Source organism: Saccostrea cucullata, unplaced genomic scaffold (genome assembly GCF_032062105.1).
Source record: "Saccostrea cucullata isolate Sc308-1 unplaced genomic scaffold, CSIRO_AGI_Scuc_v1 ctg1486, whole genome shotgun sequence".
Lineage (NCBI taxonomy): Eukaryota > Metazoa > Mollusca > Bivalvia > Ostreida > Ostreidae > Saccostrea > Saccostrea cuccullata.
In genome coordinates this window covers 71720-87905 of record NW_026938932.1, presented here as the reverse complement: position 1 = coordinate 87905, position 16186 = coordinate 71720, and the positions used below count along the sequence as shown (strand labels likewise).

General features: G+C 30.7%; 1 protein-coding gene across 11 annotated transcripts in view; it reads right to left on the bottom strand.

Annotated features, from left to right (window-relative positions):
* Window positions 1-1839: 1839 nt before the first annotated feature.
* LOC134251852 (hemicentin-1-like) overlaps window positions 1840-16186 on the bottom strand; it is a 73790-nt gene continuing 59443 nt past the window's right edge. For 4 of the 11 annotated variants that reach the window (XM_062734273.1, XM_062734275.1, XM_062734280.1 and 1 more), the window contains 25 exons: window positions 13902-14063; window positions 13555-13704; window positions 12830-13057; window positions 12679-12741; window positions 12391-12552; window positions 11385-11528; window positions 11010-11240; window positions 10824-10886; window positions 10319-10480; window positions 10051-10200; window positions 9665-9760; window positions 9092-9322; window positions 8939-9001; window positions 7705-7866; window positions 7446-7595; window positions 7177-7275; window positions 6850-6944; window positions 6179-6367; window positions 5401-5472; window positions 5101-5206; window positions 4859-5005; window positions 4585-4654; window positions 2801-2945; window positions 2191-2243; window positions 1840-1967 (listed from right to left, as the gene is read on the bottom strand). In XM_062734273.1, the coding sequence (XP_062590257.1) occupies window positions 1847-1967; window positions 2191-2243; window positions 2801-2945; window positions 4585-4654; window positions 4859-5005; window positions 5101-5206; window positions 5401-5472; window positions 6179-6367; window positions 6850-6944; window positions 7177-7275; window positions 7446-7595; window positions 7705-7866; window positions 8939-9001; window positions 9092-9322; window positions 9665-9760; window positions 10051-10200; window positions 10319-10480; window positions 10824-10886; window positions 11010-11240; window positions 11385-11528; window positions 12391-12552; window positions 12679-12741; window positions 12830-13057; window positions 13555-13704; window positions 13902-14063 (3314 nt within the window). In that variant the 3' untranslated portion in view covers window positions 1840-1846. Of the gene's footprint in view, window positions 1968-2190; window positions 2244-2800; window positions 2946-4584; window positions 4655-4858; window positions 5006-5100; window positions 5207-5400; window positions 5473-6178; window positions 6368-6849; window positions 6945-7176; window positions 7276-7445; window positions 7596-7704; window positions 7867-8938; window positions 9002-9091; window positions 9323-9664; window positions 9761-10050; window positions 10201-10318; window positions 10481-10823; window positions 10887-11009; window positions 11241-11384; window positions 11529-12390; window positions 12553-12678; window positions 12742-12829; window positions 13058-13554; window positions 13705-13901; window positions 14064-14410; window positions 14474-14575; window positions 14807-15089; window positions 15240-15463; window positions 15626-16186 lie in introns of all 11 variants that reach the window. The other 7 variants (XM_062734274.1, XM_062734279.1, XM_062734278.1 and 4 more) reach the window with 5 other exon arrangements.

Sequence of the window (16186 nt, the reverse complement as noted above, 5' to 3'; positions counted from 1 at the left end):
TAATGCTTCTTATAGTGTTACTTGCTTGACTAGTACCCCATCGCTATCTCTTTGTACTTTATATACGAGTTTGAAAAGTCGTAGGCAACTTATAATTAAAACTAATAAACATATATGGGGCTTTGGGTTTGTATATATCAATAAATTTCATTAATTACTCGAAGCAGTCTTAAACGCATTTTTATGTATCACCTTGAAGCAGATTGAATTTTACACGTCAATAACGTCGACTGGACAAATATGTTGAACCTCCTAAATGTTGCGTTAAATATTAATGAGTGGAGTAAATTTATTAATCTGACATTTAATTTGACCATTGAGAGTAGCACATTATGAACTTTTTTGTATTCGTTGGGAAAACAATAGAATTTGCCAATCGAAAAAGGCATTGTCTTATTTTTGCACGACATTTTAGACGCTGGACATTTCTGTTGAACTTGTAGTTCAATTACTAGCTCCAAGGCATGCAGTTTGATATATAAATCAATTAAATATTTCAAATCTATAGGAAAAGCACATTATTTTGATGTAATTTGTTTCTATTTAAACTTTCTTGTAAATGAGTAAATTTATTGTTAATATTCATATGCACGTTTTTAATTAAAAGCGTAATGTACAGATTCTTTATCTGTCAAAACTATCGTTTTCTATTTCTTGCAAACTTTTAATGCACAATCTTTAATGAATTCAAAAACGATATGGATTGCTATTGTTTTGTGAGGAAAATGAAAATTCTAGATTCACTTTTGAACGATCGACACTCGAAAAATGCATGATCCCTGCTAAAAAAAAATGTAACGCGTTACACGCTTAAAATACCTTTTATATATCCGTTTCAAAATTCTACTTTTTGCATAATAACTATTTAAATGTTATTTTCTTACTAGAAACGGGAAGTTCTGTTGAAAATCTATATCCATTCATACTAAATTCATCCATATTGCGAGTATTTTTTTTTTTAAGTGTAACAGGTCAGATTCTAAAATTGTAGACTGGCACCAACATCGCGCGTAACGTTTCATACATAACTAAATATTCTGAAGTGCATAAATTACCAAGGAAATCTAATGTCCACAATTTTTTGCCCATGGAGTATTGGTACCAAAATAAAATTTAGATCCAATCTTATGAAACCGACTATGCACTTACTGAACATATATGACGTTTGTTTAATTTAATATTAATTAAATGATTCATCTCATAATTTTCAAGTGTAATCAAAATTGGGGGAGGGGAGGGGGTTAAACTTGTAACATTTGTTGTGAACTTCGTGTATTAATCAGATAAAAGGAATTTTCCGTTGTGTGTACAAAAAGACGTAATGGTAACTTTTATATTTGCCAACGACAATAGAATTTAAGAAATATTCACTTGACAATGAAGTTGTTAATTGGCCCCAACTGCCTATTGTCAGCAAAATATGAAAAATATTTGACATGTTTACCTGGACTTGGAGTTTATGCCCCCTACCTTTAGATGATACTCGATCTACGTAAAACACTTTAAGAACAAAGCACGCCTTTGACATATAAGTTAATGATATAAAGGCATCAACAATATTGATTATTGTTATGATCTAGTCTTTCAGAAAATGAATTATAGAATAGATGCCTCTGTTTTGTAATGTTATGTACATGTATGCAAAAACACAAGGTTATTAAGGGTATGCCTTCAAAGACACAATACATGATAAGTCGATCAATTCAGAATGTTAATTACAGCAATAGATACATGTACACATATTTGATTTTCGCACTTAAATTCATGAAATTTTCGGAAACTACTTTTAAATACTTTGTATGACTTTACCTAGACCCAAAAGCACCTTTTTGATAAATTTAATTATTTATATTCTTACAGGCGTGTAAGGTCTCATCAGGATGGCAAAATTAGTCAGATGGTTACACTGGCAAACTGTCCTCTTGTTATTAGTAGAATTTACTTTGCATCCTTCTTCGGACCATTTACTTTTTGAAAATAAATCTAATTATCAGCAAGGATCAAATAAATATATATGTTTAGTTAATGTATTTTGCAAAGACAAACAAAAAAGCAAAACTATATCTTAAAAAATATTTGCTGGCGAAAAGCTTATGTTTAAACATTCATTTTCCTTGGGTAAAAGACAATTTAGGGACAACCATTCTAGAAGTTTGTGTTATCTATAGTTAAGAAAACTCAAAGACTTACTTTGTGATGAAGTCCCATGACACACAAACTGCTTGAAGGTCAGCACTTTCGTTCTAGTCAGATGAATAATCCAAAATACAGTAGAAATGCATTATTTAAGAAAGATTCTACTACACACAAATCAAGTTTTCTTTTTTTGCAGATCATACCAAAGTCTTTAGATTTGACAATTACAGCAGAAGCTTTATTTTCTTTATATAAGTTCACATTTGAAACTAAAATAAGTATAGCCATATGACTTTAACACATATAAGCAATAAAAGTAATTAAAACATGTTTGAATTTTCAGAGAGCTTTCCAGCGGAAAGTGGAATATTCAAGGTAAATGACAAAGAAAAAATCCTCTTTAACGCAATGTACTCTGTATTAGCCAAAGACTGTTTGAAACAGAATTTAATGAAATTAAATTACGTTTATATCAAGTTGCCTGCCTATTCCATTTTTTATTTGATTTAGATAAGTAACAAAATTATGCATGCTTTTCAAATACTGAAATATGCAAAATAAATGTAAATTGAAATATTCAGATAAAAAAAACGAATATCATTGTAATTTTGCACATAGCTGCCCTTCAAAAATTCTGAAATACGATGGACCAGAAAAATCTCACCTCATGTTTGTGCTGGAAGGCCAGATTAAGAGGCGGGGATAGAATGCCCAGATCTGTCTGAGTAGTTAGCGACAGGATTTCAGAGTTAACGAATTCTTTCTTTTTCTTCTCTTTACCTTCCTTCACTTCGTTTGAATTTTCTTCTCTAGAAAGAATACCAGGTTAATTTGTTTTATACTTTAACGGATAGAGGTTGTTACATCTCATGCAGAGAGGAATGGTTTTGCTGAGTATGAATAAATCACTAAAAATTACCAAGAATCAAAGCATTTGAATACGCCATGTATACTTAAAAAGTGGACTTCATATGTTAGCACCTTAACACGGACAAGAATGAGCTAGTTTACAAATATCGGTAAGAAATTATTTATTCAATTACGGCACGGTTTTGTGTAGCACTAATACGCAAGTTTCGAGATTATCTCCCTTGGTGCGCTCTTTCGTTGAGGAGGGGAGTTTCGTTGCCGCGTAAACAGACAGGTGGGACAGATATTTATAAACTGGTTGCATTGCATCATCGATATACTGGTTTATCAGAGCTAAATGATTGTCAGGATGCACTCTATAACTCAAGAATAACCGAATTAATATAAAAGCATCATTTTTTAAAACAAAAAAAAATCGTAACAAAAAAGAAAATATCAGTTGATGTGAGACTTTTCAGACGAGGGAAGAGATATGGACCTCTTAAAAAACGGTATAAATGCATCATCATTGCACGTCGGCAATCTAAAAGACATATTCTTTTCCTAATTATAACTTAAAAAACCCACTAACTTTTTAGAAATGTTTGTTCAATCAAGAAAATCAGTTATTATTTTAATGTATAGACTACGACGTTTCTTTCGTTTTCAAGTACCCTATAATTGAAAGTAGATTTGTAAATATGCATAGTTTGGCTTGATAAAATCATCAAATGCATCACTGCTTAACATTTTAATCTTTCTATAACATTTAATAAATTTTAAAAGCCATAAATATCGTTCATTTATTTATGCAAGTTGGATACTTTTTGCGCCTCTATCGTAGGAGAGTTACAATCTCGAAACTCGCGTATTCATGATAACAACTCAATACACTGCGATTGCGCTAAATATTGAAAACGCTAAACTATGAATACATTCAGTGTATTTGTCAAGAGAATATTTAACTTCTTAGTTGGGTGACCTTGACCTAATACATACAGCTGTGGTACATATATAAGGACATACCTATAAGCGGTGTTCTAAGTATCAGACCTCCGTTACCTAGTCTTCAAAATATTATTGGTTCTTTTTTAAAAGTTTATTTTTTTTAAGATATTTCTTTGTTTTATGTGACCCTCTGCAAATTATGTTTATTATACTGTCAAATCACATATTGTCGTGGGGTCAGATTTTCGTGGTTTGAGGAAAATCTCTTAGTTCTCGGGGATTTGATTTCGTGGATCAAAATTTAATGAGCACTTATGTATTAACATTTTACATTTCGTGGTGGACATGAATTCATGGGTCTCGTCATATCTCGAAAACAAGGAGAATTAAACCCCCACAAAAATTTGTGATTTCCCAGTATATACATTTTCCCTCGCGGTTGTGATTTTATTTCCAGAAAAGGCAAAACCGATTTATTTAATTGTCCAATGAATTATGGAATAGACAATTTTAAATTGCAAAAAAGAATTAACATGGCTTATGTTTATCATAATTCAGTACTTTGTAGGCAACAACCCATAAAGCTGAAGAAAAACTTAAGATATTCAATATACTATATGTATCAAAGAAGAAATGAATTGCAATATTTACGTTCGTGAACCTGAATCTGTGGGTAAAATGTCAGATATCGTCTTGTATATAACAGCCACATATGTAATTGCTGAAAGAAGATATGCCAAAAATTAATTGTCGAGTTTCATTAAATCCAACATTTATAAATGTATTTTAAAAATCGTGTTACATAAATTACAGACTTAAATTGAGAGGAAAGGCAGTATAAAACATACTGATTATACTCATAGAGTAGAATCACTCATTTCTTTGATAAACTTTAAAAAAAAACAACAGAACTTTATTGACTTACGTTTTTCAATTTTATTTGTTTGCTTCGGCAATTCAAGAAATGTGGAATATTCTTCCGTATCAGTAGTAGTATCATTTGGTGTTTTCTCAGTTTTTTCAGGAAAGACAATTCCTTTTTCATCTACCTTTGTTTTATCAACAGACACCTCTAAAAGAAGACATTAAAATCTTACCATGTAATCAGATTAATAAACATATATTGTTTGCCGAGAGAATTTACTTATATAATTGCTTAAAAATTACCAAAATTTTTCCCTTTGAATTTTGAGGTTGTTATGTTTTCCTTCTTTAAAACAACTTCACTCATTCGGTCCATATTCTTTAAAAGGGAGCTAGCATCCTTTTCAGTCTGTAAGGGTTTTCAGATTAAAAATACAGTTTAGCTGGTAGACAAAAAATGTAATGAAAGTTTTAACGGTAATGTCTCCTTTCCATTTAGTTTTTTTTTCTTCTTACTGTATGTTCTACTATTTTTCTTATTTAAAAAAATGAGAATGTGATTTTTGAATTTTACAAATGAGAGAAAAATTTTTCATTCACTACCTTGTCGCTGACAGCAGTCCAAGATTTGGAATTGTTTGTTGACAAAACATTGTCGACAACCGCAAAGAAGGCCTGGAAAATTTTATATGAAATTTATATATTTATTAAATATACTTGAAGGTTCACTTAAAGCCAAGACTTGCGTATTGCTTTCTGGAAATTCGTTTTCGATGAGGATTTTTTTCATGCTGCAAATATAAACCTTTTTCTTACACTGAATTAAAGTGGGTGTTCTATAAAGCCTTTGATCTCTGTTTATGAATTGTGTAGTAAGTATGTATTATTTTTTTTATTTACTGTTCAAATTTCGCCCAAAGCTAAGATTGAGCCACTTAATGGAGGAAATTGTAAAATATAAAATATAAAAAGATCAATATTTTTAAAACAATTAAGAACGTAACGCAAGCATTTCCATGGAATGAAGACAACTTTAATTATAATATACACTTAACAAAATTGTAATGTATGATGTAAGTTGTGAGCAAATACAACTTATCATTGAGTCAAATGCTGACTGATGTTTTTCATACTAATTGTTAGTTGATTATTTACACACTGAATTGACAACGGATTTTTTCGTAATTTCCTTATCTTGATAAGGAGCAAACGGCGAGTGTGACCGGTCAGCAGGGGATGCTCAGTCCTCGATGGCACCTGATCCCACCTCTGATGTGTTGGAGGCCCGTGTTTGCTCTGCTTCATTTTTGCATTGTTTAATGGACTTTGAGATTGAATACTGTTCGTTATCTCCATATCCTTGTGTATAAAGCTTTTTTACCTCCTTCTCTACGTTGGCACTCGTCATATTTGTGACGTTGACAATCTTTTCTAGGATGTCAAGAGAGGAGCTAATATCCCCGGCACTCAGTTCACTTCTTTGTGACGTCAGATTCTTCATCTTCACTAACGTGTTGTTCACAGCCTCATCTACATTCTTAGTTGTGCCATCAGCAATTATACTATCCAACTGGGGATATGAAAAATGAAATTGATGCAATTATTTAAAACAAAAAGAAATATTGCTAGGACTCATGTTTATCATTAAGGTAATATTTTTCTGCATTTGAAAATTTATTTACTGCATAGTAGGCCCAATTCTTTCCGAGGATTATGATTTGAACATAATTGAATGATGTCATTATTTTTTTTATTTTTTAATAAATTAGTATCCTCATTGAAAGACAGCTTGGTCATTTAATTTAACAAATTTGAATACAGATTTTGTATTAATATTTTTGTTTTTACCCACATTTTTCATACCAAATGAATAAAAAAAATGTTATGTTTAATTTTATTTGCTTCATGCATCTTGATTGAAAGAAAATGTCTTTTGAAAATTTAAAAATTCTTCATAAAATAGAATTAGATTTAGTTTGATGAAGAGGAAAACTTTTCTTAAATCATTCATAATATCATATAAATTGATTTCCATATCCATTAGATTCTCACCTCTTCATTGGCATTTACCAAAGAGACATCAGTACAGTTGATGAGATCGGGGGATTCCCAAAAACCTTGAAAATTACAATATCTGGTCGCAGTTCCTATGAAATAGAACACAACAATAATCTCTCGTTTCATTTTGAAGAAATGGCTAACAATTGGCATTACGTTCAGTAGAAATATATACAGCAGTAAGAATTATTTATTCTTTCGTTCTCGTTCGACTACTTATTGTTTTGATAATAATAATTCCTTATGCATGGACTTGTGAATGGCAAAAGTTCCTAAAAAAAACAAAATTTGGTTTTTGACTTTCAATTATTTTAATTATACCTTTCTGGTTTTCAGGACATGACTCCTTTTTAGTTGTTCCAGCAATCGTAGATTTCCACATTATCTTTTCAATCTTGTCATCTGCACATCTGATTTGTTCTGTTTATTGAAATGAATCAAAACAGACTTTCAAAAAAAATTCAATTTCCATAGACGGTTTTATAGCGTCCTTTAGCTAGCTTTTTATATAAAATATAAAATATTTCTTTACGGATAAAACACATATTTAATTATTAGATTTTTGTGAAACCAGAAAATGTATTGCATACCTGGTTTTGTGACGGAAATAGCTATAGAAACAGATACTGGATCTGGATAGGTAGAGTGGGAACACGAAAAGCGTCCTGCATCACCAAGATACGCCAATTCTTTCTCCAATGTAGAAGATACGTTTGTTGTGCTTATGTTGAATCCAAAATCTAAGATAATATATATCAAAGAGTTCTTAGATACATGTATGTCACAGTATTTGCAATTTTGTAAAATGAAAAGAAAAATTAAACTCAAAGGCTAAGGATTTTTTCCTACCCGATAATATATAAACGCCATCTTTCTTCCAGACTAAATTTCCATCTGATAAACCAGTCAGGGATTTAGGATTTATGACAACACATCGAAGATTTATACTCTCTCCAGTTTTAATTGAGAAATCATATTGTGGTGCCAACTGCAGCAAAAGTCTTGGAAGTACTAAAAATCAGAATAAATAACTCTTGGAGTTTTTACATTACAAAATCTGTTAACCACTAATGTAGTTGGAGTATTTACATTAGAAAATCTGTTAACCACTAATTATTCTCTCCTTCACTAGCTGACCTGTTTGTATATTCATCTGAAGCAAAATTTATTCAAAATACTTCTACAAGAGAAGAGTAAAACACTTCCTGTGCCCTTCAGCTCGACTTTTAGACCTGTCAATGGTATTTTTTTTTATTATTGATACTCCTATTCAGGTATCAACTTGATACCTATATCTAAGTTAACTTGAAATAAAAGGTGAAAAGTGTGCCACATTTGATTCATATTTGGATGTTTTGCTGAATGTAGAAGATAAGAACAAGCTAACAACTAAAGTTTGCAACCAACATTGCATGTCAAACCAAGAAAGGAGACAGGGCCTTCATATTAAAATCTAATTTGTACAACGAACATTGCATGTCAACTGCAGCAAAAGTCTTGGAAGTACTTAAAATCAGAATAGATAAATCTTGGGGTATTTACATTACAAAATCTGTTAACCACTAATTTAGTTGGAGTATTTACATTACAAAATCTGTTAACCACTAATTTAGTTGGAGTATTTACATTACAAAATCTATTAACCACTAATTATTCTCTCCTTCACTAGCTGACCTGTTTGTATATTCACCTGAAGCAAAATTTATTCAAAATACTTCTACAAGAGAAGAGTAAAACACTTCTTGTGCCCTTCAACTCAACATTTAGATATGTCAATGGCATTTTTTTAAATAATGGATACACCTATTCATGTGTCAACTTGATACCTATATCTAAGTTAACTTGAAATAAAAGTTGAAAAGTATGCCACATTTGATTCATATTTGGATGTTCTGCTGACTGTAGACGATAAGAACCAGCTAACAACTAAAGTGTACAACCAACATTATATGTCAAACCTAGAAAGAAGACAGGCCTTCATATTAAAATCTTACTTTTAAAAGTTTTTTTAATTTTCACGCATACAAATTTTAGAAGGAAAAAATGCTGTCTTGAATATCTTTTCCACCTATGCCTTATGTACCTTTTACTGTTAAATTCCTGGCTTCAGTTTTCGAACTTGTTAATGCTTCCACTGTCCAATATCCTATGAGTAAGATAGAATAATCCATTTAGCAATTTATTTTTTAAAAATTGTCTATATACTATGTTTTATTAAGATATCGTTTAAATTTACCTTCATCCCTTTGTAAAACATTTGTAATAGTTAGGACATGAAGCGTTTTGCCATTTGCTGTTTTGGACGACGTCATCACATATCTTGATGCTGTACTGCTTATTAAATCTCCATTACGAGACCATTGGACACTGAAACCAACAGGACCAACTATCTCTGCTTGGAACCATACTGACTTTTCTTCACGTATTACTGAGTTGCTACTCTTATAGGATAGGATTTCTAGATATTCTGTATTTAGAAAAAAAAATATGCATTCAGTAAAGACTTTCTCATTCATATTTGTTTATTTGTAGTTGTTGGTTTTTTTTAGTTAGATTCACCTATAAAATCTTAAATCTTAATTTGTAATTACAAAAAAAAAAACTCAAAAAGCAACTTTATATTTTAATTTTTTTTATTATATTTTTCTTTGTAGGCATATCATAAACAGAGTTATAACTTCTAAAAACTTATATATGCTACATGTAAGTCTTAAAAAATTTCCATGTCAAACTTTCTCAATCATTACCTTTGAAACAATAACAGCAGAAAATTGAGATGTGAGATATGGTTAATAAAAATAATACAAACCATCCTCACAATATCTGCCCTGATATCCAACTGGACAAACGCATGTAGAATTTATACAAGTCCCTCCATGTTGGCAAGGACATGGTTTATCTTTATCTAAAATAACAGATTACAAAATATATTGATAGTTATATAAAAGACTGCTTTCAAGTGCAAGAATAGAGTTAGTTTTCTATACTTTAATGCCAAAAGAAGTATAAAGTACAACCAGAAGATGTAGATGTTAAAATAAACTCGGAAATTTATGTTCAAAGAAACCAAAGAATTTTTAATGACATTTATTCTTATGCGTTTACATCATTTGTTCATGTGAAGTTCACAAATCTTAATATACACATATTGTCCAAGGGGAAAGTGTCCTTATACTTGATAAGAAATTATCATACCTGATAGTGTTACATTTATATACACAGAAACATCTTCGGGGTTTGAATAAGCTGAATGTGAGCAGGAATATCGTCCAGAGTCAGTCAGTTCTGCTGATGACTTATATAAAGTTGTAGTCGTGCCTGCCTCACTTACACTAAAGCTCGGATCTACAAATATAAAGTCATTGATATAGTAATTGTTACATAAAATGGAAATGAAATGTTTCCATAAAAGATCACATTAAAAAAATAGTTTAAGAGTTTATTTCTGAGAAATCATTAGAACCTGATGAAATATCTTTCCCATCTTTCTTCCAGTTTAGTTTTATGCCAGTAGAGTAAGCTGGTGTATCGGTGTATAAAGCTTCACACTGTAGCTGGATAACTTCTCCAGTTTGAATCGACAAATCATCTTTTGGTGTCAGACTAAGCGAAATTCGTGGGAAAACTATTCAAAAATAAAATAAATTCTATTATATAGTGCATAGGGCTATAATTTAAACCTTTACTAGCAATATTTCGAGTTCTTAGTTTATAGATTTATAATTTTAAAAAATACCACATAGGATAGTTTAAAATTGTCTTTCATTCAAAGAGCTAGTTTTATTTTCCCAGTAATTCAAGCTGTCAATTAGATGTTAAAAAATGAAACAGAATATTCAAATAAATACACTTCCAAAACAACAAATATAATCAAATTAAAATTTTAAAAAATTGAACTTAATATTTTCATTGTTAAAAGGCAATTTCTTTAAACAACTGAAAAAAAACCAAAAAATATGTATTCTCACCTTGCACTTTTATACCTCTGCTTGCTGTCGACAGCCCATTTGTTGCTGTTATATTCCATTCACCTGTTTGTAACATATTTATAGTTTTTTAAAAAATATTGGTGTTATGTTTTCTTTTAGTTTTTATCAATTATGCCAAGTTTTCTGGTTTTTTCATATCTTATATATTCATAGTAATGATGATACCTTCGTCCTGCAAGACCACGCTTGATATGTTAAGAACATAAAGCGATGTCTTATTGGCTGTAGTAGAGGATGTCAGAGTAAATCGGGATAAAGCATCAGTTATTAGATTTCCATTGTGAGACCACTGTACAATCAGACCAGATTTGTTCATTATCTCAGATTCGAACCAAGCTGCTTCACCCTCAATCAATAAGGGCTTGTTGATTTTCAGGGACAGTATTTCTATTGGCTCTGTGAATAGAAAATGGTGTTAATTAATCTTTCAAACTTAACTCGATTGTTCGCCATAACTATAACTTACTAATTTATAACATAGAACTAAGAAATTTATCATTAACATAGTAAGAATAACTTTGACACCTTTCTTTTATTTACCTGGCTCAGTAACATTAACATTAATGGAAACATTAATTGGGTCGGGATAGGCAGAGTGTGAGCACGAATAACTTCCAGAATCATCTATCTCTGATGATGACTTCCTTAGTTGTGTACTTGTATTCGTTGTATTGATATGGAATCCTGAAATGGAAAACAATCTGAATAATTTGAACTGTATTTAATGTTAATTTGATTTTACCCTTATTTATGGTTTTAGGGGGCTTTTGGGAATTCGTATAAAATTTGTTGCTATTGGATTTTAACGAACTGTGTAAATCTTTTCGTTACATAATAAGCGTATTTCAAATCCTGATCTAGATTCTCAATAGCTGTTATTCCATCAATATCTATGCATATCCAAAAATGTAGAATATACAAAATTATATTGTATTATTTCCTACAAGTAGAAATAAGAACACAAAAAATTGTCGAGTGTTTATCAATATTTTCCGCATTCGCGGAAAATTTTTCATCTTAAAGGCGTAGGAACCATATAGGAATTCTGCATAGTACTCAGTTGTAAATTTGGATGACCAACACAATTTTATAGTACGCATGTTGTATGGGAAAAGTAATTTGACTTACTAGTATATTGATAAATTATTAGAAAAGATTTTTTTCTCTAAAATCTGTTTTTGATCCATGTATAAATACATATATTCCCTACACTTAAACATACATGAATACATTATATACTACTCACAGTCTCGCACCATCGATAAATTATTAATCCTAATAGTTTCTCACTCAATTTGGACATCATTTATTGAAAGAGTGTATAGCAAGGCACCAAGCAGGGGTAGAATTAAAGAGATTTCATTTTAAAGTTGTTGATTTAATTTATTTCGTACCAATTTAGAAACTAGATCGCCATTTAACTGACGGTAAGTATCAAGCAAGTGAAACAGAGGTTTGTACTCAATAGGTTTGATGAAAGTAACACAGCTTTTGACATGTTTGAGATCTTAAATCTCGTATGACTCTTAGATATTCAAGTTCATACCTGATAAGATTTTCTGTCCATCTTTCTGCCAGATTAAACTTCCACCGATCAAATTTTGCAGGGATCCAGGATTGATGACGACACATCCGAGAACAATGCCTTCTCCCCTTTGAATCGAAAAATCGTACTGTGGTGTCATCTGTAGCTTCAGCTTTTCTAAAACTAAATGCGAAATATAATTGTCAAAACTTTGAATTCATAAGCTTATGTACTTTTAAAACAGTAAATTCATATTTTGTTCGATAATAAAGTGTATAGACACCCTTGCTTTCTCTTTAATGTAATTACCTTGTATTCTGATACTCTTTGTTTCACTTGTCTTCCCATTCGATGCCGTTATATTCCATTCACCTAAGCAAACAAGTTTACTTTAGTATATTAACATATATTAATTTAAGTGGTTTCAAAATTTTCTTACATTCTTCTTTATACAAGTTACCTTCATCTTGCAGCAAGACATTGAAGATCTGAAGCACATGGACCGATGTACCATTACTTGTTATGGAGGAAGTGATCGTATATTTTGATGAGTTGTTAATTAATTTTCCATTGTGAAACCACTGAACAATGAGGGCAGGATCAAACGCTATTTCCGACTCAAATCTCAATGATTTTCCCTCCCGTAATACAGAACTGCTACTTTTGAAGGATAATATTTCTACTGACTCTGTAAGTAAAAGTTATTTTAATTTTTAGGAATTTTGAACGTGTTGATTCTAAGTATTTTTTTTTTCAATTTTATGTAAAGAACATAAAATGAATATCACGACAAATGTATATTTTTAAAATACGCGTATTCTTCATCTTAATTAAAATTCGTTTTAATGAAGAATACAACGTCGGAAAGCAACAAATTGCATATTTCTCCATCATTCAAAAAAAATTGATACTGTTAATTTCTAAATATACCCGAGGAATTAATTATCGCGTAATTTCGTGAGAGGCACCAATCGCCGAATAATACTACTTGCGTTTATTTGTATGGTCCTGAAAACAATGTAAAATTTTAATTTAAGCGTCCACTCGTGAATTATTGTTCTTGCCATTACGTTAAAAAGCCATTTCGCGATAACAAGTACTCGCGAAAAATAAGTAATCTACAGTATTGTTTCAGTCTTGCTCCTTAGGTATATGCATTCAAAAACATGTAAATATCTGACGTACTTGGTTCTGTGACATTTATATATAAGGAAACATTGATTGGGTCGGGATAGGCAGAGTGAGAACACGAGTAGGTTCCGGTATCGCCTTCTTCTGCTGATAATTTATTCAAAGTTGTGGACGTGTCTGTTGTCGTTATATTGAATCCAGAATCTGCAAACATTAAGTTGCCTTGCAGAAAGTATAACATGATTTATACCTTACTACTCTAAAACACATGTTGAAAAATAAACAAGTTTTTAAAAAAAATTAAATTTCTGTTTTTTTTTAATTTCAAAACAAGTTTACATTTCCAAATAATAAAAAAAAAAATGCCAGTTCATTTTTTTTTTCAAAAAATAAATACGTACCAGGTGATATTTTCTTGCCGTCTTTCTGCCAGAATAAACCACCGCCAGACAAATTAAATAAGGATTCAGGATTGGTAACAACGCACAAAAGGTTGATTGATTCCTTACTTTCAATTGAAAGATTATTTGGAGGCATCATCTGCAGCACAAGCCTTGGAAGTACTTTTAAAAAGAAAAAAATCGTCAAAAAATATTTTTAATCAATAAATAAATAAATATCGGACGAAATTTATCATTCAAAGGATACTTCCAAACAAGATTGTTGTATCAATTGTACGATATAATTTACATTTCATTCTTACCGAGCTATCATGAAAAGGTAAATATCTAGTTTAAATATTTTTTTTTTTTAATTTTCATTTTTTTACACATACCACTACATCCATCACACCGCATCCCACCGCTGTTCAAAGCGAAAGAAAACCCAGCAATGGTATTCGGTTTTCAAAAAGGTAAGAAATTAAACCTTTGACCTAGACATGACAAACGTATTTTTTTCTTTTTCTCACCTCGTAGGTAAACACTCAAACTCTCTGTTGCTTTACCATTTGATGCCGTAATATTCCAATCTCCTGAATAAGTAATAAAACATTTATATAAAAATTAACATTACATTTCAGAAAAGTTAAATCAGCATTCTTTCCTTCCCATTTAAGAAATATTCTACTGGGTACCTTCATCCTGTCGTAGAACATCTGGTATGCTTATCACATAGCGTAATGTACCATTTCCGGTTGAATATGAGTTTATTTTATATCTCATTGAAGAGTTATTTATCAAGTTCCCATTATGAAACCACTGGACAGTTAGGTCGCTTATATCATATATCTCTGTTTCAAGCCAAACTGATTTTCCCTCTCGTGATATTGAATCACTAATTCTGAAGAAAAGTATCTCCACAGATTCTGTAAATTAATCAAAATCAAATATTTCTTATTGTCAATCATTATAAATATTCTAAATTTGAACAGATTTGATTTGATTTCGTACACAATCCAAAATCCAGTTGCTGTTTCTTGTAGCTTTATCTTTGATATCTATTCTATTTGAAAATAACGACGTTGTTCTTTTAGGAAAATAGAGAATAAAGATTTGCTTTTGTAAAATTTAAAATTTGCAATTAATTACGCCAACATCATAAAAATATTTTTTATAACTTAATTTTTTTTTTCATAATAAAAAACAAACCTGGTTCTGTGATGTTTACGTAAATGGAAACATTCAGTGGGTCAGGGTAAGTAGAATGTGAACAAGAGTAAATTCCAGAATCATTGACCTCTGCTATTGCCTTGTTTAAAATTGTCAAATTTTTTGTTGTACTGATATTGAATCCAGAATCTACAGAAAACAAGTAGTGAAGAAAATGTCATTGCAATATATGATGTTTACGAAATTTTCCTTTAATCGCACACAATATGGGCATGCACATTATAAGACATTTCAGAAAAATGGAAATACTAGTAAATCTTTTATTCATTTTTAACTTTTAAAAAACTTCTTTGTAGTTTTTTAAATACTTATTTCTGTCATTTTCATTTCTTAAAAGTTAATAGCTAAAAAACCTGTCAATATAGGCTTCCCATCTTTGAACCAGATAAGACTTCCATCTGTCAAATTAATCAGGGATGCATGGTTCACCACAGCACATTCAAGGGTTAGGTTTTCTTTGGTTTCAATTGAAAGCTCGTACTGTGGTATCATCTGCAGCTCTAGTTTTGGGAGAACTAAACATAAAGAATATCTGTGTAAGCTACAATTATAGTACATTGTATATTTCGAATGTTATCATGTTTTATAATTACATAATTTCAAAATATCTTTTATAAGAATGTGCCTTTAACAGATATCGCATCCGTGTAGCTAAAATAGGGTATTTGATAGTTATATAATTGATCAACATGTGAATCAAGAGCCAATGCCTCAAAGAAAAAGCACTCGTTTTAGGACTGAGTGTGCGTAATATATTTTGACTAGTGATGCAGCTATTCCACAAAATATAAAAATAAATCAAACATGCATTCCTAGGATCATTTGTGATGAACTGATGAACTCCGTCTCTGAGAATGTACAATGATGTTTTCTTTTTACAATAAAAAATACTTCCTCATACATCTGAACAACAAGGACTAAAAAATTATACATAAAGTGGTGTTATCATAAATTCAAATCCATAGGAAGAATAATAAGACCTTAATGCTGAAAAGGTAACATTAATCCAAACCTCAAAAGGAGAGGGGATTAACATTTTGGGGGGATATTTTAAACACTTGGCAAATATGCTTTTT